This window comes from Microtus oregoni, unplaced genomic scaffold (genome assembly GCF_018167655.1).
Source record: "Microtus oregoni isolate MIOR12 unplaced genomic scaffold, Mior012 000029F_ref0000214, whole genome shotgun sequence".
Taxonomy (NCBI): domain Eukaryota; kingdom Metazoa; phylum Chordata; class Mammalia; order Rodentia; family Cricetidae; genus Microtus; species Microtus oregoni.
This window is the reverse complement of record NW_024543088.1, coordinates 3,042,011-3,068,414: the sequence shown is the minus strand read 5'-3', so window position 1 is coordinate 3,068,414 and position 26,404 is coordinate 3,042,011. Positions and strand designations below refer to the sequence as shown.

General features: G+C 49.1%; 1 protein-coding gene across 2 annotated transcripts in view; it reads left to right on the top strand.

Moving 5' to 3' along the window:
• The first annotated feature begins 5,489 nt into the window (after positions 1–5,489).
• The window catches only part of LOC121464957 (monocyte to macrophage differentiation factor 2), a 43,256-nt gene continuing 22,341 nt past the window's right edge, over positions 5,490–26,404 (top strand). The window contains exon 1 of one of the 2 annotated variants that reach the window (XM_041678092.1): positions 5,490–5,720. In XM_041678092.1, coding sequence (XP_041534026.1) covers positions 5,671–5,720 — 50 coding nt within the window. In that variant the 5' untranslated portion in view covers positions 5,490–5,670. The remainder of the gene's footprint in view (positions 5,721–26,404) is intronic. The other variant, XM_041678091.1, reaches the window with a different exon arrangement.

The window sequence follows — 26,404 nt, the reverse complement described above, 5'->3', positions numbered from 1 at the left end:
TGGCCGAGAGTCCCTGTGATGTGTAGAGGGCATACCTGTGGTCCTCAGGTTTCTCTCCCTGCTGCTGACCACCCCACCAATCACTGCCTCCCCCTCCTCCCTCAAACATAACCCAACCCCCACTCTGGAGCAAGAGTCAGGCCCTCTGTTGCCATAACAACCACATCCCAGCAGTAAAAATAGTAACTTATTTTTTATTCAACTTCTTTTTTTTTTTTTAATATTTATTTATTTATTATGTATTCAATATTCTGTCTGTGTGTATGCTGCAGGCCAGAAGAGGGCACCAAACCCCATTACAGATGGTTGTGAGCCACCATGTGGTTGCTGGGAATTGAACTCAGGACCTTTGGAAGAGCAGGCAATGCTCTTAACCTCTGAGCCATCTCTCCAGCCCTTTTATTCAACTTCTTTAGCTGATGGAGGGGAAAATATCCATTTCTAGACTTGCATTGTATTCCAGGGGTTTCCTACTGGGCTCCACAGAGCCCACTGCCAAGGCCTGCCTGAAGGTGGCAGAAGCATGGGTGGACAGACAGCCCAGGGCCAGGAGGAGGACACAACCTTCGTGAGCTCGGATTCCAGCCTCCTAGAAGCTGTGGCTGCCAGTGACCACTTGGGATCCAGCCTGGACTCTGTGGGGAGAAAGGTGATCAGGGAGGGTGAGGCCATGCTTAGCAGAAACCTTGTGAGTTGCCGCTGAGGGCTGGGAGACAGACGGGTGTTAATGCAACCGACCGAGACATGGGCCAGTGGTCAGCACAGGGCTGTGCAATGTGGGGCTTGACTCTCCCTGTGTCTGTTGGGGTTTATCTCCGGGAGGTCTGTAGAAATTACTAGTTTCTGGGAGCTGTGTTTGGCCGTGAACTCAGGGTGCAGAGAATGAGATTCAAATGCATATAGCCTGTCCCCGTGAGCTGGGTTCCTTAGGAATGTCCCTGGATTCCAGGATCCCCATTCATACCATACTACTCTGGCCACATAATCCTGGCTCACTCCAATTGTGTGTGTGTGTGTGTGTGTGTGTGTGTGTGTGTGTGTGTGTGCGCGCGCGCGTGTGCGTGCATGCTTGTCTACGTGGAGGTCACAGGTCAATACTGCGTGTCCTTTAGTGCAATAGTTTTCAGCCTTCCTAATGCTGGAACCCCTCATGCTGTGTTGACCCCCAACCATACAATTATTCTCCTTACTACTTTATGCTTTGTATTTGCCACTTCATACTGTAATGTTGCCATTGTTATGAATTACAATGTTAAATCTGATATGCAGATGGTTTTAGGTGACCCCCGTGAAAGGGTTGTTAAACCCCCAAACGAGTCATGACCCACACGTTGAGAACCCCTGCTCTATTGCTTTACATCTTTTCTCATTTATTTTTTCTTTTTTTTTTTAAAGATTTATTTATTTATTATGTATACAACATTCTGCCTTGATATATGCCCGCACACCAGAGGAGGGCGCCAGATCTCATTACAGATGGTTGTGAGCCACCATGTGGTTGCTGGGAATTGAACTCAGGACCTCTGGAAGAGCAGCCAGTGCTCTTAACCTCTGAGCCATCTCTCCAGCCCTTATTTTTTCTTTTTAAAATTTGTTTTATGCATACAAGCAGGTTGGCTGCATGTACGTATATGTACTGTGTGCACATCTGCTGTCTACAGAGACCAAAAGAGGGTTCCAGATCCTCTAGAACGGTAGTTAAGTGTGTTTGTAAACTACGATGTGGATGCTGAGAACCAACCTCAGCGCTCTGCAAGAACAGCGAGTACTCTCCACCGCCGAGGCATCTCCAGCCCCTGCACCTTATTCTCTGAGACGAGGTTACTCATCAGATCTGGAGCTCACCAACCGGGCTAGGCTGACTGACCAGAATGCTCCAGGGATCCTATTGTCTCTGTAACCCCAGATTATATGTGGGTGCTGGGGATCCACACTCAGGTCCTCATGGTCACGTGGCAGGAACTTTACCCAGTGAGTTGTCCTTTCAGCCCCTCTTTCCGGGTTTTTGTCTCTCCTCCTCCTTCGTGGTTGTTGTTGTCTTACTGTGCAGTTCTGGCTAAACTCTAATACAAGACCCTCTTGCTTCAGACTTCCCAATGCTGGAATTACAGGGTTTTTGTTGTTGTTGTTGTTGTTTTTGTTTTGTTTTTGAGACAGGGTTTCTCTCTCTCTCTGTTTAACAACGCCTAGCTGTCCTGGTACTAGCTCTTGTAGACAAGGCTAGTCTTGAACTTACAGAGATCCGCCTGCCTCTGCCTCTCAAGTGCTGGAATTAAAGGCCATAAATACATAGCCGAACATGCCTTCCACTCATCTGTGCAAAGGCCTTCTAGCCATTCCTCTGCCATTCCTTTGCCTCATTTTTAAAATTTGTTTTTAAAGTTAACATAAAGAGGAATGAGTTTCATTGTGGCATTTTTGTTAATTCTCTCTTTCTCTCTTTACTAGAAACTGAATTCAGGGTTTCACACATGCTAGGTAGACCCTCTACAGATGAGCCATGCTTCCAGTCCCTCACTGGGGGATTCCAGGCAGGTGCTGTACCACTGAGTTACACCCCAGCCGCTCACTGGGGGATTCCAGGCAGGTGCTCTACCACTGAGTCACACCCCAGTCTCTCATTGAGGATTCTAGGCAAGTGCTCTACTGGAGTAATATGCCCTGCTTTCTTTTGATTTCTTCTTCTTTGAGATAAGATCTTACTAAATTGTCCAGGCTAGCCTTGAACTTGAGCATCTCCTGCCTTTGTATCCCAAGTGACTATGTTAGACATCCTCTTGAACTTCTAAGCTAACATCTGAGACTGGTCAACCTTATTTCCTAAGTGCCCCAGGGTCTCCCTTCCTTCTTTCTTTCATTCCTTCCCTCCCTCCTCCCTCTTCCCTCCCTTCCTCCCTCCCTCCTTCCCTCCCTCCCTCCCTCCCTCCCTCCTTTTTTCCTTCCTTCCTTTGTTTTTGTTTTTCGAGACAGGGTTTCTCTGTAGCATTGGCGCCTGTCCTAGAACTAGCTCTTGTAGGCCAGGTTGGCCTCAAACTCACAGAGATCTGCCTGCCTCTGCCTCCCGAGTGCTGGGATTAAAGGCGTGCGCCACCACCGTCCGGCTCCCAGGGTCTTTCTTTTGCCTCTTCTGTCAGCAATCTCATTCCTTCCCCTTACTGCCACGCCTGTCACAGCCTCCTCCCCACCATCTACCTGTAACCCTCTGGTCTTGCCCAGCTAGGGCCATGTGTGTGCCCACTTTGGGCCCAGCAGAGGGTTTGGAAAGCAGAGGCGAATCAACCAGGCACTCTCTTGTCAGTTGATGTCTTGTTCTAGCTCCACTGATGCAGAGGGTGTGGGTGGCATTTTCTCAGTAATCAATAGGACACCAAGCAAACATTGTTCTAAGAAGAAGGAGGCCTGGCAGTGCGGGTACATCCTGGCCACTTGGGAGGCTGAAGGTAGAAGGATTGCATGTTCAAAGTCAGCCTGGGCTACAGAGTGCCAATGCCAACTTGAGCAATTTAGCCAGACTGTCTCAAAACAAAAATAAACAAGGGATTGGGGATGTAGCTTAGCTCATCTCGCATGCGCTAAGCTCCCTGCTACACTTTCTAGCTCTGGGTAAAAGTAAATTGATGAAAAGGATCAGGAAACTGTGGACTCCCAAGATGGGAAAGCCGCGGGATGGAGGAAAGGACTTCTTATCAACGTGGGGACCATCTGCTCACATCGCATCTATGGTCAGCCAAGAAGCAGAGAGATGCCAGCCTTAGAGGTGCACACCTTTATTCCCAGCTCTTGAGAAGCAGAGGCAGGGGATCTTCGTGAGTTTGAGGCCAGCCTGGTCTACAAAGTGAGTTCTAGGACAACCAGGAATGTTACATAGAAAAATCCTGTCTTGAAAAAAAAAAAAAAGATGGGAAAGCCATGGGAGGATGAGAGGCCTTCCCAAACTTGGGGTCCATCTGGTCATAGTCGGTCAGGAAACAAAGCAATGCTAGGCAGTGGAGGTACACACCTTTCATTCCAGCATTTGGGAGGCAGAGGCAGTTGGATCTCTGAGTTCAAGGCTAGCCTGGTCTACATAGAGAAAAAAACAAACCAAAAACAACAAAAAGAAGCTGAGAGACAAGGATGCTGGCAGTAAGCTCACACTCTCTATCCCCCAGACCTGGGAAAGGTGCAGCCCACACTTAGGGCGGTCCTTCCCACCTCAGCTTCAGCTTGACCAATGTAACTTCTCACAGCCAAGCTCAGAGGTTGTGTCTTTGGTGAATCTAGATGCAGCTGAGTTGAAAATCTGTAGGGATCATAAACATCAAATACCATCTTTTCCCCCAGCAGCTCCCTCGGGGGTGTTCAAAATTTCCACAGACTGGATTCCCGTGTCTTCCAAACAAGGTCCCATAAAGCAGAAAGCTGACTTTTGGGGCTGGGGAGCTGGCTCAACAGGCAAAGAGGATTGCCAGCCACCAAACCCTGAGTTTTGGCTCCAGTTGTACATGGTGTAAGGACAAACCAACTTCTGCAAGTTGTCCTCTGACCTCCACGCACATGATAAATACAGAAAGGTAGGAGACTGGAGAGATGGCTCAGCGGTTAAGAGTGCTTGCTTCTGGTGCAGAGGATTGGAGTTCGATTCCCAGGACCCACTTCATTTGGGTCACAGCCTCCAGTAACTCCAGCTCCAGGGGACCTGCACTTCGGACTTCAGGCATCTGCACTGCACGTTTCCCTACACGGGCGCACACACACACACACACACACACACACACGATTAAAATTGAGTAAATGTTTTTCTTTTTTTTTATTTATTTATTTTATTATGTATACAACACTCTGCCTCGATGTATGTCTGCATGCCAAAGGAGGGCGCCAGATCTCAGTACCGATGGTTGTGAGCCACCATGTGGTTGCTGGGAATTGAACTCAGGACCTCTGGAAGAGCAGCCAGTGCTCTTAACCTCTGAGCCATCTCACCAGCCCGAATAAATGTTTTAAAATATTAAAATGGAGTATAATAATAATAATAATAAAAAGAAAGCTGGAGTTTGAAGATGTGAGGATGGACTTGGGGTGAAGAACCTGGACATGCTGGAGTGTCCCCATCTTGGGGTGTGGCGGGGAAGGGAGGGAGACAGGACAGGAAGATGATTCCTAGAGACAGAGTCCTGGGTGGGAAGGAGGATTCAGGATTGGCAGGCTTCTCAGAGGTGCACAGGGGTAAGAGTCAGCAACAAGTAGACTGAGGGTGGGTGGGTGCTACCTGGTCCGGTCCCCAAGCGTCCCCTGTGGCGGGCCTAGCTGACAACCGCCGGCAGAGGCGGTTCAATCTAGTCCAAGCTGTCTTCTGCTGGCTGGAAAAGAGCTGGGGTGGAGGGGACACCGGGAGACGCTAACAGGAGAGAGGGGACCTCCCAGCCAAGCGATTGGCAGCGTGCTCCTGAGTCGTCCCCCACCCCACCCCGCTCCCCATATCCCGCCCCCGCCCCGCCCCCGCCACCATCTGCTCGGGATTTGCTATCCCGAGACTCCAGGCTAGGGGCTCCGGAGGCAGCCGATCCGGTCTGCTAAGGGCCCTGGTGCTGCCGGAGGATCCGACGCCCTTCCAACCTGCTGCGCCTCCTGTAGCGGCTGCCTGCGTTCCCGCGTTCCAGCCCCGGGTCGGGTGCTGATGGAACCGCGGTGATGTTCACTCTGGCCAGGCTGCTGGATTTCCAGAAAACCAAATACGCAAGGTGAGCAGCGGAGCTGGGGGCGGGGGTGGGATGGGGTAGACAAGGGTCAGGGCTCTGAGGCCCCTTTTTCCTGTCCCCACTGCTTGGGGAACTGAGCTTAATGCCCGGGGCTAGAACAACCTAGGAACCAGGCAGTATCGTCTTCATAATGGAGTGGAAATTGTTATCCCGCTTTTGCGCGCGGCGCCCCGGCTTCTCCGCGTTTCCTTTCTCCCTTAGGCGAGGCGCTTCATCGGTCCAGAGCAGTTTCCACATTTGCGACCCGGTGAACAACTAGAGTCCCCACCATTAGGGACCACGGGAGGTTAATAGGAGATGATCCTTAGAAAGCACTTTACGATGCCAGCAGGGCGGGGGAACTGCTCCATCCCTACGGGGCTCCGTGGGTAACATTTAAAAAGGGTTTTGCACGCACCTAGTGTCTACTCTCAAGGCAAGGCAGAGGAATAGATAGGTCCCCTTTGGAGGCGGAGAAACTGAGGGTCAGAATTCAGGAGGAGATGGTTATCCCAATCTCTGGGGTCCAAGTTGAGCCCTGGTTTCTTTTTCTGTTTTGTTTTGTTTTGTTTTGTTTGTGACAAGTCTTACTATGGTAGCCCTGGCTGGCCTGGAGTCCTCTTTGTAGACCAGGCTGCCCTTTGACCTCGCAGAGATCTGTCAGGCTCTGAAGTGCTGGTCATTCCTTATCGTTTTTTGTTTTGTTTTTCGAGACAGGGTTTCTCTGTGTTGCTTTGGAACCAGTTCTAGAACTAACTCTTGTAGACCAGGCTGGCCTCGAACTCACAGAGATCCGATTGCTCCTGCCTCCTGAGTGCTGAGATTAAAGATGTGCGCCACCACTGCCTGACTCATTATCGTTTTTTTGAGACAGTCTTGCTACGTACACCAGACTGGCCTTGATCTAAATGTGTAGCCAGGCTTATCTTGAACTTAATTCTCCAGTCTCAGCATCCTGAATGCTGAAATTAGGGCTGGGAGTCCACACACCACAAAAGAGTATATATTAATGAATACTGTGTATACATGATTTCAGGATGTAGTCCATCTGAACACATTATTTGTGAGATATTTTGCACTCTTTGTAGAAATCTGAAGTCTTCAATATCTAGTGTGCATTCTGATTTGATTTGACTGCCTTGAAAGATTGTTATTATATCTATTATTTTTTATTATGTGTGGGCTCTGTGTGCCACAGCACACTTGTGGAGGTCAGGCAGCATCGTGGAATTGGTTCTCTCCTTCCAACTTTATGTGAGTTCCAGGGATTGAACTCAGGTCTCTGTCTAGGCTTCTCCTGGAACTGCTGAGCCACCTTGTCATTCCCTTCATGCCCCCCACCCCCATAACCCAGGCTTCCCTGAAACTTACTATGCGTCCAGGGTGAGCCTGGCACAAGTGGCAATCCCTCTGCCTCAGCCTCCTGACAGTTGCTATTACAAGTGTGTGCCAGCATGCCTGGTGGCCTCTGTGGTGGCTGGAGAGGTGGGCCTTTGAGAAGGGATTAGGTCTTAAGAGATAGAATTGTTTCACTTGGGTGAGTGCTCTCTCTCAGAGACTGGAGGAGCTCTCCCCAGAGCTGGTTGTTATAGTCCCCCCCCCCCCCCCCCCCCCCGGGCTTGCCCCTTCTGCACTCACCTGCAGATTTACCACCCCTGAACTGAAGCTAGCAAATGGACTTGGATGTTCCAGTCTCCAGAGCCTCTACTCTCTGTATCCTAAGATGGCTTCTAGCTCACAGCTGAGGACGACCTCAGATGTCCCGCGGCGCCGAGTGCTGGGTGAGGTGTACACCTCCATACCCAGTTTACGCAATGCTGGAGACGAAGATCAGTGCCTTGTGCACAGTGGACAAGCACCCTGAGCTGTTCCCCTAGCCCAAGAACCTCTAATCCTTTCAGCTAGCCTGTCTCAGGTATTCTGTTATATTCTGTTATATTCTGAAAACAGACCCAGGGGCTGGGAAGAGAGCTCAGTTGATGAGGTGCTTGCCCCTCAAGACTGAGGGCCTGTGTCTGAACCCCAACACTCGAGCTAGAAAACCAGATGTGATGCCCTTGGAATCCCTGTGCCAGGGAGGTGGAGACAAGTGGCCCCCTGGAGCTTGCCAACCATCCAGCATCTAATCAGGTAGGCTCTAGGTCCCAGAGAGAGACCCCTGACTCCAAAACAAGGTGGGAGGCTCTGGAGGAAGGACTGACCCTCTGGCCTCCACATGAACACGTGTGTGTATACTACCTTCCACGAATATACATCCATCCCTCCCCCCAAAAGGTCGGGAAGGCACAGTGGGTGTTTCTTAGTTCTACTAACGTTTTCTTCTTCTTTTTTAAATTTTGGATATCTGGAGATGCTAGAAAAAGAAGTTTGGGTTCTTTTTATCTTATTATAATCTTTAAATTACATTTGTGTGTGTGTGGGGGTGTGCCATGGCATTCACGTTGGGGGGTGTCTCAGAACAGTGTGAGGATGTTCTCTTCTTCCACCACGTGAGTTACAGAGATTAAACTGGGATTATCAGGCTTGGCAGCAGCGCCTTTACCCACTGGACCATCTTGGTGGCACCTGCTTTGGAGTCCCAGCTGTCTAATAGAGAAGACAGATGAAGCTTCATTTCTTTGGTGATTTTTCAGTTTTATGGTCTGTATGGAGATGATAAAACCTATCTTTCTTTTGATATACAATTTTTAATTCGTTACACAGCAGGATGTATCCTGAAACTTAGTTCTTGGGGTTTTTCGTTGTTTGTTTTGTTTTTGAGACAAGGTCTTTCTCTGTAGACCGGGCTGGCCTTGGGCTTTCGGAGATCTGCTTTGCATCTGTCTCCCCAATGTTGGGATGAGGGTCTTGCACCACCGTGCTCTGAGGGCACACTTGTTCTCACTGTGACCAATAAGCCCTTCTCCCCAGACTGAGTCAGCTTTGGGTCCTCTCACACCGGGCACAGGGGCATCTTTGGAGATGTCTACAGAAGTCTGTATCATGTGGCCATGGCTAAGGCTCCTTCTGCAGCAATGTTGTCTCAGTTCAGTCAAGGCCATGGGAGGCTGCAGGTTTCTGTTTTGCCTGGTGGTCGTTAGATAACATGAACCAGCGATGGGCTGTGGCATCTTACTCACACTTTGAACTGGTTTGCCCTCTTTTTTAAGCTCCAAGCTTGCTGGGTTCCAGACTCACATGTGCATGCACGCATGTTTGTTAAGCAAAGGAAGGGCAATGCAGCTAGCCTTTGGGAATCCACCCGTAGCCAAGCTTGCACCGAAGCAGGGCCTTGAGCAATCAGCCCCCTTTCTTCTGAGTTTGATCCACAGGACTCACATGATGGGAGAAGAGAATTGACTCTCTGACCTCCCCACAGCATAGTGCTACATGTACCCCTCAGCCCCCACCTCACACAGATAACTGTAATAAAAAAAACCCAACTAACCAACAAGTCAGCTTGACCTGCTGCTTTCCTTGTTTGTAGTAATTTCTTGCAGATTCAGGAGGCTGAGGGAGGAGAATTGTTAGTTTAAGGTAGCCTGGGATCAATTGTGAGTCCCTCTGTCAAAACGAAGCAGGAACAACATCAACAAAGAAAAACCAAACCAAAACACAAACAGCCCAGCTTATTTCCAAGCCCATTTAATAGCTGCCTGAAAGCCCATATCATGGTCGCATGATGGTTCCTTTCATTCTCTTGCACATGTGGGTTTTGGAACATTCCACTCCTGAAATGGCACTTGGGACACATCTGTGCTACTGTGTTCCGGGGACGGTTCATCTGTGGCCTGTATTTACCCATTGTCGGCTCTGGGCACGGGCAGGCAGGTCCTGTGGTTCCCAAATTCCAGGTCATATAACAAGCTACCCAGTGTGCAGTGACCGGGTCAAATGGCTCCACAGCGGAGTTCTTGCAAAGGACTTGGATTTCCTCCTGAGGTCACACAGAGACAAAGATAGGATTCCAGTTTGTCCCACAGAGGGGTCCATGGGAAGGCTTGGAGCTGGTGCTTAACTCCGTCCTCACTGAGTTTTTCTGCCTGTCAGTGGGACTACTAGATGAGGTTGGTAGCGTCTTTGTGGCCCTGCTCAGGACTCCTAAGATGTGGGCAGGGTGGGGGCATGCGGATTACTGGGTGGAGCACTTGCCTAGCATGCATGAAGCCTTGGGTTCCATCCGCAGCCCTGCATACACTGAATTTTATTGCTCATGCCTGCAATCCCAGCACTTGAGAGGTGGAGGCAGGTGAATCAGAAGTTCAATGCCATTGTTGGCTACTATATATTGAGTTTGAGGCCTGCGTGGATTACATCAGACTCTGTCTCAACCAACTAACCAACCAACCAACCAAACAAACAAACAAACTGAAAAGACTCATATTCCAGTCAGAATTGTGGTGTTGTGAAAAGCTGTAAGTTCTAGAAGTAGTTTCCGGCTGGAAGATGATAGGTGTGATATCTGTGGTGTTTGAGATGAAGACAGGTGTTACCAGGTATTGGTTGTTATACTTTTTTGTGTGTGTTTTTAGAGAACTGGTCACTGGATCTAGGGGCCTTGTACCTGCTGAGCAAGCATTCTATATATCGTCAGCCTCTTTTATTTTCATTTCATTTTGTGGTGCTGGGGACATACCATAGCATTGTTTATGGCCAGAGGTGCTCTACCCCACGGCCACATGCTTACCTTTCTGGTGTGTGCATTCCTGGGGCTAGGGGAGGGGTGTCGGTGGACAGGTGCACGTGTGCACATCCCAAGTGTAAAGGTCAGGGGACAACCTCTGGTGTTGGTCCTCAGGTGAGACAGGGTCTGAGGTTTTGCCAGGCTAGTCTGGTCCTCAAACTTCCGGGGATCCAGTGATCTCTGCATCTCATCTCATTGTCCCCACTCCTGACTTTTCATGTGGGGTCTGGGGATCTGAACTCAGGTCCTCACACTTGTAAGGCAAGCACTTTACCCACTGAGCCCTCCCTCCAGCTCTTTGTGACTTGAGTCTTGAGGCAGGGTCTGCCTAAGTTGGCCAGGCTGACCCGGAACTCAGTCTGTGACCCAGGTAGGTCTTAAACATTCAGCGCTCCTGTCTCAGCCTCTAGAGCGGCTGGTGGGGTAGACTCGGGTCCCTGGGCTCTGCTAAAGTGGTGGTTGTTTATGCTGCTGTTGCTTGCATTTTTTCTATTTTCAGAGCAGTTTGGACGTAGTTTGTAGAAAGTTACTCTGTCAAGGTCAGTGGGGCTGTCTGAGAAGTTCTTTCTTCTTGGCAGGCCTGTGGGGCTTCAGCTGGTTTCTGTGTGTGTGGAGAGTGGGAGACTGGAGGTAGAGGTCATTTGCTTGTTTTCCTGTGTTATGGCAGATGGCCCTGCACAGGGTTTCTTGGGATCCAGATGAGAGGCTCGCTATCCATCACTTGTCTACTCCCCCCCACCCCCGCTCCCCGTCTGATCTTGCTAGTTGGCCTGCTGCTGGGCACATTGTCTTCCTCTTTGTGGATGTGGGTGTGTATACTTGCTTGTGTGTACGTGTGAACACATGCACACATGTGGAGGCCAGAGGGTTTTGGATCCTTGCCTTTCGCCTTGTTTGAGGCTTGTTTGCCACTGAGAACACTAGCTGCTCCCAGGCTTCTGCAGGGTCCGCTGTCTTGGCCTCCCATCTTGCTATAGGATTGCTGGTATTCCAGGTGTGTCTTGCTGCATCCAGCTTTAGGTGGACTCTAGGGTCTGAACCCAGGTCCACATGCTTACAAGGCAGGCGCTTTGCCCACTGAGCAATCTCCCCAGCCCTGGTATATTTTTGAAATCCCCATTTGGTTTGCTTAAGCTGCTGCTTCGGTTTTCTGCTTCCCCCGCACATCACACCCACGCCAACCAAAGACAATGGCAGTGCCAACCACAGGAAGAATAGTCTCCATAGCAGAGCACGTGCCCCATGAGACACAGGGGCTCTGAAACAGGCTTGGAGCTGCCCTTGCTACCGATGCTTGGGTGGGAACTAGCGAGGCCCTCAGAACATGCAACCTGCAGGTCACCTGCTTCATGAATTCACACTGCCTGGCATCTCCTGCTCTCTCTTGCCTTCATTCACTTCTTGGCATCTGTAGGTCACCCCTTCATTCACTCTTTTACTGGCCAGACATTGTAGGGTCCAGCAAGTATACAAATGGGGAACCGCATACTGTATTCCCTGTTATTTTATTTTTTGAGACAGCATCTTGCTTTGTAGCCCAGGCTGACCTGGATAGCTCCATCTGCTTGCTTCAGCCCCCTGGGTAGCTGGGATGACATCTCTCCACACCCATGCCCTGTTAATTAACTTTTGTTCTTGATGTCACTGCGCCAAAATTATTCTGCTATTTATATAAACAATTTTCTCTTATATTTGAATTGTTAACAGCCCTAACCCTGAAACTCTGCTGTCAGATAAAGTAACACGAACCACCTGTGACTACTTTATCTTAACTAGAAACCATTGACTTAACTAAAATGTGGAAGGCTGCATCTCAGCTACCTTGGCCACAGTTTCAGGGCACAGGATGTCTGTGGCGGGTGGATTCTCGTCTGCATAGAAGTCTGGAACGTTCCAGTCTCTGCAGACACTTCTCTTGGAGAGCAAGAGCATTAAAATGTACATGAAACTTGTGATTTGTACCTGGAAGTCTGAGGCAGGAGGATTGCCCATTGGAGGTCAGCTTGGGCTGCACAGGAGACTGAAAAGGGGAAGGTATGGGCCTCATGCATATTAGTCACGGGCTCTACCAATGAGCTCTATTTCCAAGGCAGTATTGAAAGTATTTAAATAAAGATAGGTTTTTTTTTTTCTTTGATAATATGATTGGATCTTGGGAAATGGAACAACTCTCCACAGAGTTCTGTGTCTTTTTAGTTGCTGGTGTGAAGAATGGGGAGTGGTTCTTTGATAACCTGTATTAGATCAGAGGTGATCTATGAGGACTATGGTGTTCGCAGACTCTGTGTGCCCTCACAGAGGGAAGTGATGGGCTGAGAGAACAAGAAGAGGAGGGTCCCCTTGCCCTGGAGTCTTGGAACATGATACCTTCTCAGGCAGGAGCCTGGGGCACTTGTGGCACCCAGGGTATGAGTCTGTCACAGAAGTCAGTCTGCCTTCTTTTCAGTGTGTATGTGCAGGTGCAAGCATGTGATGAGAGATCAATGTTGTGTCCTCCATCATTCTCCATCCTTTTTTTTTTTTGACAAAGTTTCTCTGTCTAACAGCCCTAGCTGTCCTGTAATTTACTCTCGTAGACCAGGCTGACCTCAAACTCAAAGAGATCTGCCTGGCTCTGCCTCCCGAGTGCTGGGATTAAAGGTGTGTATCACCACCGCCTGGCTCCACTCGACTTTTTAGACAGGGTCTCTCACTATTTTTACTACACTGACTGACCCAGTGAACCCCAGGATCTGCCTGTTTCTTTCTCCTTGGCGTGTGGGAGTGCTTGTGTGTTGCGTGTAATGTGTGCGTGTATATTTGCATGTGCATGTTGGGGGGTGGCATGAGTGTCATGGCACATGTGTGGTGGGAGGATGACTTCACATATTGACCCTCACCTTCCATGTTGTTTGGGGCAGGGTCTCTCGTTCTCTGCTGTGTACTTTAGACTGCCCTACCCTAGAGCTTCCGGGGATCTCCCATCTCCGCCTCTCATCTCACTGTAGGAGCGCTGGGATTATAGATGTATGTATCACTGCATCCAGCTTTGAGTCAGTCTTTACGTGAGAGCTGGGGATCCGAATTCAACCCTCGTGCTTGCACAGCAAGCGCTTGCCCCACTGAGCCACCTCCCAGCCCTCCTTGATTCGTTTATAACAGCAACCCCCAAGCCTTAGCTTGGACCCCAAAGGTTAAAAACTGGGTCCCATAGACTGTGCCTATTTTGGTTGTTGATCTTAAGTAACTGGTCCCTAAATTACCCACACACTGGTACATGTGACTACAGATTTGGTACTCCCAGAAAAGGGGACCACTTGACTAATATTTAGTATGTTTATATTGTGTGTGTGTGTGTGTGCACATAAGTGCTGTGGCCTTCATGTGGAGATCAAAGGACAACTCTCAGGAATCCGTTCTTCCTCCTGCAGGATCCAGGGATCAAACTCAGGTCGTCAGGCTTGGCAGCTGGGATGGGTTCCTAAGTCAGGGAACACTGCCCCTGTGGAGTCAAGGAAGCCCCTTTCTGTCCTCTGTATCTCAGATCCATCCTCAGCCCAGACTGCCATGTTCTCAGACTGAGGGTCTGACCTCTGTAGCCCTGGGATCTGAGGACAGATTCCGCCAGGCACCATGGGGCAAGAGGACAAGTGGGAGGTCAGGGCCCATGGGGATTCTGCAGTCTGGATGTTAATAATTACCAGCGATTGCTCCTTCAATTGGACATCTGTAGCTAGTATTGGTGCAAGAGAGGGAGGGGGGAGAGGTTGTGTCATGTTGTGAGTCGTCTGACCCACAGGGGGCAGCACTAAGAAGACGTCCACGGGAGGCTGGAGAGATGGCTCAGTGATTAAGAGTGCACACTGCTCTTGCAGAGAACCTGAGCTCAGTTCCCAGCACCCATAAGGCAGCCCATAATTCCAGCTGCAGGGGATCTGATGCCCTCTTCTGGGTTCTGGGGACACCTGTACTCATGTCCATTCGTCCCCCCCCAAAATATATATATTTATATATATTTATATTTATATATATAAATATATATATATATAATTTTATAATGATGATGATGACATTCATGGGGCTAACAAGATGCCTCAGCAGGTAAAGGCTCTTACTGCCAAGCCTAATGACCCGGGTTCAATCTCTGGTATCCACGTGGTGGAAGTCGATAGCTAACTCCTGCAAGTTGTCCTCTGACTTTTACATACATGCCAATGCACACATGCAGCCCCTCCACAAATAAATAAGTAAATAGATGTGATAAAAAAATTTAAAGCCAGGAGGTGGTGGTACATGCCTTTGATCCCAACACTCCTGAAGCAGAAGCAGGAGGATCTCTGAGTTTGAGGCCAGCCTGGTCTGTCCACAGAGTGAGTTCTGGAACAATCAGGGCTAAACGAAGAGACCCTGCCTCAAAAGCCCAAAAACAAACAAACAAGCACATTCATGGGGTTGGGAAATGGTTCACTGGTACAGTGCTGGGTGTGTATGATAACCTGAGTTCAGATCCCCAGCCGTCATGTAAAAACCATCTGTAACTCCCATACTGGGGTCGGGGCAGAGACAGAGACAGGAGGTTTCTGGGAGCTTGCTGGGCAGCCAGTCTTGCTGAAACAGAGAGCTGCGGGTCCAGTGAGAGACCTTGCCTCAAAAAATAAGATGGAGATTGATGGAGGGAGACACGTGATGCCTCTAAGCGTCACAGCACACATGCGTGAGCACCCATAAATGAACATGGACACGTGCACACACCACACATTTGGACAGCTTACAGTCCACCATTGAAGAACCCAAAGCAGAGACAGCCACAGAGACAGTGCTTACTGGCTCACAGTCAGCTTCCCTACGCAGTCCATTCTTCCCTCGGCAAAGGGGCGGCTCCGCCCACACTGATCCTCTTCCATCAACTTGCATTAAGAAAATGCCTCAGAGACAAGGCCACCTTCCAATCTGACGGGAACAGTTCCTCATCCCCTCTTCCCAAGTGTCTCTAGCTTCTGTCAAGTGGACAAAAACTAAGCCGAAAAGTTGGTAAAGTGCTCACCACGATAGCTTGAGGGACTGAGTTTAGTCTCTAGTGCCCGCATACAAATCTGGACATGGCAGCGTGTGTTTATAACCCGAGTTGACAAGGTGGAGGCAGGCGGATCCCTGGAGTTCCCTGGCTAGCCACGCTAGCCTACTCAGGTGGACCCCAGTCAGTGGGAGGTCCTGGCTCAAAAATCAAAATGGACAGCTCCTGAGGAGCAAGACCGAGGATTCACATCTGGCATACACACATGTGTCTTCACACTCAAGTGCATCCACACACGGTAACTCACACACAGTAACACACACACACACACACACACACACACACACACACACACCATTTACCGTTTTCTTTGTGAACAATTAGGTTTACCAATTATAAATCTAAATTTTAAAATATTTATTTATTTACTTGCTTATTTATTTAATTTTGAGACAAGAGTCTCATTATGTAGCTCTGACTGTTCTGGAACTTACCACGTAGACCAGGCTGTCCTCAAACTTAGGGAGATCCACTTGCCTCTGCTGCTGTGCTGAGAGCAAAGGTGCTCACCACCAAGCCCGGTTAAGATTTATTTTTAAAATTATGTATGTGTGTGCCCACATGAATGCAACATCTGCAGAAGCTGGAAGGCTGTTGGATCCCCTGGGGCTGGAGTTATAGGCAGCCATGAGTCGTTCAATCTGGGTGTTGGGAATAGAACTCGGGACCTCTGGAAGAGCACTAAGTACTCTTAACCACTGAGCCATCTCTCCAGCCCCCTTTTGTCATTGTTGAGATGGGGTCTTACACTGTAGCCCATGCTTGCCTAGAACTCAATATATGTCCCAGGCTCTCCTTCACTCACAGCCATCCTCCTGCCTCTGTCTCCTGAGAGCTGGCACTTCAGGCATGAGTCACCTCTGTACCTCATGTGTTCATGACATGAGCAACTGCTGAGTGTGCCCTGCACAGTTGTAATCTCAGCAATCTCAGAAGTGGAGGCGGGAAAGTAGTGTGTGTCAGACCAGTCTGGGCTTGGGCCAGCCAACCCAAACCAACACAGAACAAAACGATCACTTGTCCGTGCCTGTGACGGTCAGGCTCTGTCCTGGCTCCAGGGCCAAGACAATTTCCTGCCTTCCCACAGTTCGCATGAGCGTTTATGTTTGGCTAACAGAGCCGAGAAGTGGCGTGGGGTGGGTGCAGGGAGGGGTGGGTGTGGTAGAGCATGAACTGTGATGTCTTCATGGGCTACAGGGAGAGGTGAGGAAAGGTAGAAGTGGTATACAGTAGGTGCCAACTAGTGGCAGACCAGTTTAGAGGGCCGCTGGACATGCTAGTGGAGCTGTCATTTCAGCACTGGTCATAGTGTGCCCTCACCTCCCTCCTTCCTGTCCTCTCTGTTTCCAAGATAGGGTCTCGTTATGTAACTCAAAATCACCTCGTAGCTCAAGCTGGCTTTCAACACACCATGTAGCCCAGGCCGGCCTCAACTTCATGATCCTCCTGCTTCAGCTTCTGGAAGGCTGTGATGACCTACACCACCGTGCCTAGTCGTTCTCCTTTCTCCCTTTTCTGTGTGTGTGTGTATGTGTACACATATATGGAGGGCAGAGGTGTGTGGATGTGTGTGCATGGATATGTATATGTATGCAGTGTGTGTGTGTATGTTTACATGTATGTGTGGGGTGTGTGTGTGTATGGGTGTATACATGTCTGTGGAGGCCAGAGGTGAACTTGTGATGTCATCCCTCACCTTTATTTTGTAACAGACTCTCTCACTGGCTCAGAACATGCCACACAGACCAGGCTGGCTGGCCAGTGAGCCCCAAGGGTTTGCCTGTTCTCACCTCTTTGACGCTGAGGACATAGGTGTACACCACCACCCTTGGCTTTTCTTTACATAGGTCCAGAGAACTGAACTCAGGGCCCTGTGTTTGAAAGGCAAGCACTTCGCCAATCCATCTCCCAGCCCTCTTTTTAAAAGCATTTTTAAGTTATGCATATGTTTGTGTGTGTTCATGTGTGGGTGCTGGTGCTTATGAAGGCCAGAGGTATCATAAGCCCTGGAGCTGGAGTTACAGATGGTTGTGGACCACCTGATATGGGTGCTGAGACCCAAACACAATCTTAACCATTGAGCAAGCCAACCCCATTTTATTGATTGATTGATTGACTGATTGATTTTTGGGAGAGGTTTCTCTGTATAGCCCTGGCTGTCCTGGAACTTGATTTGTAGACCAGGCTAGCCTCGAACTCACAGAGATCTGCCTGCCTCTGCCTCCCGAGTGCTGGGATTAAATGTGTGTCTCCACCACCCAGCCTTGTTTTTATCTTTTGAAGACGTGACTGTAACCCAAGTTGTCTTGAACTCACTTTTAAGCCAGGGTGGTCTTGACTTTTTGTTTTCTGAGACAGGCCACTGGCCTCATGTGTTTGGACAGGATGTCATGGTGGTTGGAGCATGTGGAGGAGAGCTGGTCACAGGAAGCAGAGAGAGATAGGAAGTGGCCAGGAATAATATCCTCTGAAGGACCCACTCCCAGTGACCTACTTTTCCCCAGATATATCCCACCTCCAAAACTGTCCATCATCTCTCAGAATAGCAGGCCATCTGGAGACAACACATTCAACACATGAGCTTGTGGGGACAAATCATATTCAATTCATAACGGAGTTCGTATAATGCAATATTATCTTTAAATTGTCTCAGACTGTTGGGGCAGCTATTCCAAAATGTCAAAGACTGAACAACTAATGAACATCTGTTTCTAGAATTTCTTCCCTGGGGAAATAGGAGTAGTGCCCACCCCTCCTTGTAAGGTCCCAGTGACAAGCCAAAGTCTGAGTCCATGGGTTCTCTCTGGAGAAATCTATGAGTTTATTGGGCTTGCTTACAGTACATGGCTAAGGTTGCTTACAGGAATGTGGGGTACCCCAAAGCACCCACATCAGACAATCTTTGCCAGCACGGATGGTGGCTTTTCCTTGCCTGTACAGATAGAGTCCCTTCAGTTAACTTCCCAGCAGGTGTACCCCAGCAACTCTGGGACACAGAAGCCACTTGTAATTAGGAAAGAATGGCATCCGAATGATAACGAGGAGCAGCTGGAAGTTCAGGTGAGTGTTCGATGATCCGTGGATGAGGGGATGCTAATCATGGTGGACTGGTGCAGCGGGCACAGCTCATCTGATGAAGGTAGTGGCTGTTTGTTTGAGGACCAAGTTTCACCACAGAAATTGAGGTCATAGATGGTGTCACACACTTGTAACATCAGCACTCGGGATGTGACCCGGAGTTTGTATCATGAGGTGGATCAGATGTTCAAGGCCATCCTTGGCTATGTAGATTCAAAACCAATTTGGGCTATGTTGGACCCTGTCTCAAACACCAAAGTGAAAATCAGCCACAATCTGAATCAATCGGAAATTGCCTCCAAGTGCCAGGAACTTTGAATTTGAGATCAGACTTCCAGCATGGTCTGTGTTTCCCAGATTTCCGATGTCCAAATAGTTCTTGTGCCCTCACATAGTGCCAAGGCTGGAGAGAACTGGTATCCTCTGAGGAGAGCATAAATTCCATTGATGAGGCTCGCACTCCTGACTTCATTGTCTCAGAACCCTTCCTCCTGATGCAATCTTATCCAGTTTGTACCGTATGAATTTGACAAGGGGGCGTGAGCATTCGGCTCACGATGCTGGGGCTCACCAGATTTTAGTTTGACTCAAAAGCCATCCTGCCAGCTGTCTCTTCCAGGAGGGTTGGTTGGACCCAGGGTCTTGTCTATGAGCAGGCATTGATAGCCCAGTGGCCTCTGTTTGCTCAGAACTCTTCCTCAATGCCCCTCTCTGCAGGATATTTGGGGAGCATTCAGTTGCTTTGTAAGAGGTCTCCTCATTTGGAATTTTGGAATAATGGGGTTGTTTCTCTGGATTCCAACAAGGCTGCGCTCTCTCTCTCTCTCTCTCTCTCTCTCTCTCTCTCTCTCTCTCTGTATTCATGTGTTCATGTGTGCATGAGTGTGCACCAGCCTGAGGTCAGTGTTTTATGTCTTCCTCAGTTGCTCTCTACCTTATTTTTGGGGCAGGGTCTCTCACTGAACTTGGAGCTCACTAATTGGGTTGGACTTACTGTCTCTAGGCCCCTTTCCCCCAACTGAGCTAGGGTTACAGATACACCCTGCCTCACTCAGTTTTTTCATGGATGTTAGGAGATTCAAACTCAGATATTCATGCTTGTGTGACAAGCACTTACCATCTGAGCCATCTTTCTAGTCCATCTTTTTCAGACAGGTTTTTTTTTCTGAAGCTGAGGACCGAACCCAGCTCTACCACTGAGCTAAATCCCCCCCCCCCCCAGGTTGGTTTTGAACTCTCAATGTAATTCAGGCTGATCTTGACTCTGTTTCTCCTGCCTTCATTTCTGGAGTGCTGGGATTATAGGTATGTGCTACTATATCCAGCTATTTATCTATCTATCTATCTATCTATCTATCTATCTATCTATCTATCTATCTATCATCTGCCTGCCTGGTCTTCTGATCTTCTGAAGTTTGGGTTTACCAGTTGAGGCTGGCCTTAACTTGGAGCTGCCAGCATGCCTGGGTTTATTCTTTGTTGTGTAGTCCAGGCTGGTCTCAAACACTATTTAGCTGAGAATGGCTGCTGATACTCCTTGGTCTCCAGAGTGGTAAGATTACAGGCGGGCATCCTGACACCCAACTTCTTACTTTTAATGAATTCATATTTAATTAACTATGTGGCTGGTGGCTCCATAGCAGCGCAGATGTACCACCCGGGGCTTAATGATATTCACAATTGACATTTTTGAGAAGAGAAGTGGAGTGCATGATGCATTTCATGCACAGCTCAACAGGAGACAAGACATCGATGCTTCCAACTACGTTACATTGATCGTTGGAGATAATGGTCAGCTCTTTTTGAGTATCCTGTTGCCTAGCAACCTCACATCTACTGGTCCCTCTGGCCATTAGTTATCAAGATCAGAATCAATTCTGTCAGTCATTAGGGTGCTGCAGTTTCCTGATTACCCCTTCCAGTATTTTCTCTTAATAAAGAGGACCCTGCCTGCTTCCCCAGCTGTTACTTCCCTTATTTTTCATTGAGTATTTCAAAGTGGTTGGATCCAAGAAAAAGCCAAGACTGTATTTCGAAGAAAGATCTCAGAGGGAAACAAATCGATTCGAATGCATTTGGAGCATGGATATCCTTAGATGTAGGGATGCTACAGCTCTGTGAACCCCTGGGAGGGAGGGAGGGAGGGAGGGAGGGAGGGAGGGAGAGAGAGAGAGAGAGAGAGAGAGAGAACACAGTTTGCTCCAGGATGTGTGAGTCTCCCAGGGAATCTATTTGTGGCTACCTTACTTGAGAGCCAATGCTTGGATTCTGTGGAGGGAGAGGGGTGAAATTGGACTGAAAACAAGCTGTTCCATGTATCAGAAAAAAACTGTATTAGTGTGTGTGTGTGTGTGTGTGTGTGTGTGTGTGTGTAGGGGTGCAGCACATACATGTAGCGATCAGAGGATAACTGTCCAGAGTTGGCTCTTAACTTCCATTAAAGAAGTTAGGTTTGGAGGAAGTTCTGTTACCCACTGAGCCATATCACTGGCCTCTGTATTTTTGTTATTTGACACAGGTTCTCACTACATAGTTTAGGCTAGCCTCAAACTAGTGATCTTCCTGCATCAGCCTCTCGAGTGCTGCGACCACAGGCATGTGTCATTGCATGTGTGTTAACTAATCTTCCTCCCCCCCTTTCTCCCCTCCTCCCTCCCTCCCTCCTTCCCTCCTTCCCTCTCACCCTCCCTCCCTCCTTCCTTCCTTCTAGACAAGATCTCAGGTATCCCAACCAGTCTCAAACTAGCTATGCAACTGAGGATAACCTTGAACTCCTGATCCTCCTGCCTTTACCTCCATAGTGCTAGGGTTACAGGCATGCACCACCATGCCTGATTTTATGTAGTTGTGGTGGGCTCCAACCGTGACCCTCAAGCGTGTTTGGCAAGCACGACCCCCTTAGCCTTGTCACTGGCCTTTTGTGTACACATCTTGTAAACCTCTCATGTGCATCTCAGGCTGACACTATAGGTTGGAGCTGTGGTTTGCGAATCTGTGCTGTGGCGTGGTGTCAGAGTTTTCTTTTGCCAGACTGAACTCTGCAGGGAGCTGGACTTGCGGTCTTCAGAGCAGAGCACAAAGGCCAACTGGGATGGACCCCTCTTTGGAAAGGTGGGTGAGGCTGCTGGTGTGCACAGGCTAGGGAGCAGGACTAGCTCAGGACCTAAGCCTTCCCCTAAGCGAAACTCCCCTGGGTGTACCATTAAATCAGCAGAGCTATGTTGGTGGTAGGGCACACTGCTTGCTGACTGCTAGTGTGTGTGTGGGGGGGGAGTGAACGTAGTGTTCTGTGTGTACCTCTGTGTTTCTGTCTATAGAATGGTAGCACCAGATTATCCTCCCAATGGAGGAACTGCCTGTGACATGTTCCAGAAGGAGCTCAGTAGTGGGATTCCCACGCCTAGTACTGGAGCTTGAACTCAAGGTCTTCCACAGGCTAGACAAGTACCCATTGCTGATTCATGCCTCTAGCCCCTCACTGGGGGATTCTAGGCAGCTGCTCTACCACTAAACCACACCCCAGCCCCTCACTGGGGGATTCTAGGCAGCTGCTCTACCACAGAGCCACAGCCCAGCCCCTCACAGGGGGACTCTAGGCAGGTGATGTACCACTGAGCCACACCCCAGCCCCTCACTAGAGGATTCTAGGCAGGTGCTCTACCACTGAGCCACATCCCAGCCCCTCACTAGAGGATTCTAGGCAGGTGCTCTACCACTGAGCAGTGCCTCCTGCCCTTTTTACTTTTTATTTTTAGACAGGGTCTCATTATGTTCTCCAAGCTGATCTTGAACTCTCTCTGCAGCTCAGGCAGGCCTGGAACTTGCTATTCTTCTGCCTCAGCCTCCCAAGTAGTCGGGAGTGACAGGCCTGCAGCCCTAGGCATGGCTTGCCTGGCCATTTTGATGCCATGAGGAGTCTCAGGTGGCACAAGCCCAGGGTCTGTTTCCCAGAGACCGAGCCAGGGCACTGTGAGCCTAGTGGGAGGAGCCCTGAATATATATGAATGGACACAAAGAAACTGCCTGGGGCTCTAAAGGGCTCTAAAGAGAGGGAGCACTGCCTCCCAGGGCCCCACTTGTTCCTGGCTGTCCTTGGCCTCTGTGGGACCGACAGACAGAACTCCCTTTGTCCAGGAGTCTGGGCAAACCTCTTTAGTCTCTTGTCCAAGGGACTCAGGGTCGCCACTGGCAGGCACCAGCCCAGCGGGGGAGGGGCAATGATTGGAGCAACTTTCTCCTTCTCTCTGGGGACCTCTACACCCTAGTGACAGGCTAGAGAGAGAGAGCCTATGGAAGGAAGCCGAGGCAGGGTCTCCCAGTCCCCCTCAGCCTCCTCTATCAGTTCTGACCCATTCGGCTTGGTCAGGCTCCCATTTTTGTCTGCGGACGCCAATCTTCCACTGTTAAAATTAATGGGAACACACCCGGTAGTACGCAGGCCACTCCGCCTTGCCCACTGCTGACCGTATTTCTATGTCCAGCCCTGATTCCTTCCAGATGTGGCCTGGCAGGTCCCCGTGTAGAGTTCCCATCTTTTACTCCCCTGCTCTTGTGGATGGGCATCCAGGGGGTTTCTGACAGTGATCTTAGCCAGTGCTGAGCCCACCCAGCAGAAAAGAAAACAAACTGGGCATTTGTTTTTTAAAGTTATTTATATCCCCTTCGTGGTGTATGTGTGTGTGTGTGTAAAACACTGCTACTGGAAGTGAGACATTTTCTTTCAGAGCAATGGAGCTCATACCGATAACAAAATGGAGGTCAAAGGACAACTTTTGGGGTCCAGTTCTCCCCTTCTACTATGTGGGTCCTGGGGAATTGAATTCAGGTCATCAGGCTTGGCTTCAAGCTCCTTTATCTTTCTGACTTTTAGCCACCCCATCCCCTCCCAACATGCATATATTTTTTTTCTATCTGGTCTTGAGCACTGATTTAAAACCTGTATTTTAGTAATTAAAATGTGTCTGGCTCATTAGATTTTTTTCTTTTTCTCTTTTTTTTCTTGGTTCTTCGAGACAGGGTTTCTCTGAGTAACAGCTCTGGCTGTCCTGGAACTCACTATATAGACCAGGCTGGCCTCGAACTCACAGAGATCCTCCTGCCTCTTCTTTCCGAGTGCTGGGATTAGAACCATGCACCATCACTGCCCAGCTAGCTTCTATTTTTAAATCTCGTTAAAGTGCCATGGGTGTGGCTCTGAGGTAGTTAGCGTGAGGTTCTACCCGAAGTACCACCATCAATCACTATCAATTAACCAATGAATTAATCAATCAATACGGCTGGGGTGTGGCTCAGTTGGTAGAGTGTTTGCCTAACATGTCAAAAGCCCTGGAATCCATGTCTAGCATTGCGTTAGCCCGGTGTGGGTAGCACGTGCCCAGTAATCCCATCTTGGGCAGCAGATGCGAGGATTGCTGTGATTTCAAGGCCAACCTGGGCTATCTCTAAAAGCTAGTGTATCTCTCGTCCTCTTTGCATCTCGCCTTTTCCCAGTGTAGCTGGCAGTGAGGTCTGGCTGGCTTTCCCTCATAGTTCCTGCTTTTCCAGGTCAGCAAAGTGGCCTTGCCACTTAAAGACTGTGTGACTACCAGGCATGGTGGAGTACATCTGTCATCCTAGCACTGGGGAGGTAGAAGCGGGAAGCCTGAGCATCCATGGCTAGCCTGGGCTATGTAGTGCTATCCTATTTAAAAGCAAAACATCTAGGTTGTGGTTCCACTTGTCCTTACCTTGATGAATCGACTTCTCGGACGTTACCTCCGCGGCTGGGACTAGGGAGCTTGTCATCTTGTCACGTGCTAGCTGTGCAAGCACGAGGTCCTGAGTTCCAGCACCTGAAACCAGGTTCAGAGTGTGTGTGCTCTAATTCCAGTGCTGGGGAGGCGGAGAATTATGGGGCTCCCTAGTCAGCCAGCCTAGACTACTGGAAGAGTTTCACGGTAATGAGAGACTCTGGGGGCCTGGGAGATGGCCATAGGAGAGAGGAGTTTATGTGGTAGCACGAGAATCTGAGGTCAGAGAGCCTCAATCCAGGTAGGGCTGGACACACTAGTGTGTATCTGTAATCTTGGTGTTTCTGTGACAATATGGGAGGCCCAGAGAATCCCTGGAAGCCTCCAGGCCAGCTACCATGGCTAACACCGTCTCAAACAATGAAGAGAACCTGCCTCAAGCAATGTGGAAGGCGAGAACCAGTGATGGAGGCTATTGATACATGCACGCGCGTGCGCACGCGCGCGCGCGTGTACACACACACACACACACACGAATGTAATGATTTTTTTTAAAGAAGCAGTTGAGGCATACTGTTTGCTCGGTCTTAAAGATACGATCTGCTTGGTGATAGAGAGATGGAGTCCTGGATAGTTTGGGAAGTCTCTGTGCATAGAAGAATTAAAAATTGTCCAGTCAGTAGGGGTCATTCCCATAGGTTTCTTAGATGTACTGTTTTGCAACAATCCTTGCCCTGCTCTAGTATATTGCTCTGACTTTGCCTACACCTTGACACTTCACCTTTAAATATGCCAACCTAGAGCCGGGCGGTGGTGGCGCACGCCTTTAATCTCAGCACTTGGGAGGCAGAGGCAGGTGGATCTCTGTGAGTTCAAGACCAGCCTGGTCTACAAGAGCTAGTTCCAGGACAGGCTCCAAAACCACAGAGAAACCCTGTCTCGAAAAACCAAAAAAAAAAAAAAAAAAAAAAAGCCAACCTACCTTCTCCCATATGCCCAAAACACTCTTCTCACTCCCCAAACCAAACTTTTGTTCAATCCTGGGACCTAATACCTAGTTACTCACCATGTTCCTCCTCCCTTCAAGTAATTCTTAAGATCAAGCTGTCATTGCGGATCTGGCTACTGTGATACAAATATGTATTTGTGTATTCCATTTTCTATGTGGCCTTTTGAGTTGGTTTCTTTCATTTAGCTTAGCTTTTTGGGGGAGAGCTGGAGATTAAACTCAGGACCTTGTGCATGCTAGGAAGTACTCAGTGGAGTGTGCCTGCTGTCTTAGCATAGTGTTTTTAGGTTCCCCTGAGCTATAGACTATGACAATCCATAGTTCCCTTTCTTTTTATTTTATTTATTGTATTTGTATGTGGGGGTACACACCTGCCATGGAACCCGTGTGGCAGTTAAAGGACCCCTTGTGGGAGTTGGTTCTTTGCATCTACCATTGTGGGACCCAGGAATCAGCTCAAATCATCAGATTTGGTAGCAAATGTTTGTTTGCGCTTAGGCAGCAGCCTGCCTCTGCTGCGGAAGCTGCTAGTCATCCCTGCGGCAGCAGCCCGCCTCTGCTGCGGACGTCATCACCTGTTGCCAGGTGTCTTCCCACATGAGCTATGTAACATGTGCACCGTTGCCAGGCATAGCTCCCTCTCTCTTTCTTGCCTCTGTTCTTCCTCTTGACTTTTCCCTGTTTTCTCTGTTTTTCTGTCTGCCTACCTGCCTGCTTCCCTCGTGTCTCCATTCCAACACAGCTTTAACTCTTTCATTCGTCCCCTTCTCCTCCCCCAACAAACCTCTTTCACTAACTCTGTTGCTCGTGATATGTTTGCTTAGTGGCATAATTGGTCAGGGCCTTCCGAGAGGTACCCATCTTGGCTTTCTTTCTTTTTTTTTCTTTCTTTCTTTTCTTTTTTTTTTTTTTTTTTTTTTTTTGGTTTTTTGAGACAGGATTTCTCTGTAGCTTTGGAGCCTGTCCTGGAACTAGCTCTTGTAGACCAGGCTGGTCTCGAACTCACAGAGATCCGCCTGCCTCTGCCTCCCTAGTGCTGGGATTAAAGGCGTGCGCCACCATCGCCCGGCCTTTTTTCTTTCTCTTTACTTTTCTTTTTAATATTTATTTATTATGTATACAATATTCTGTCTGTGTGTGTGCCTGCAGGCCAGA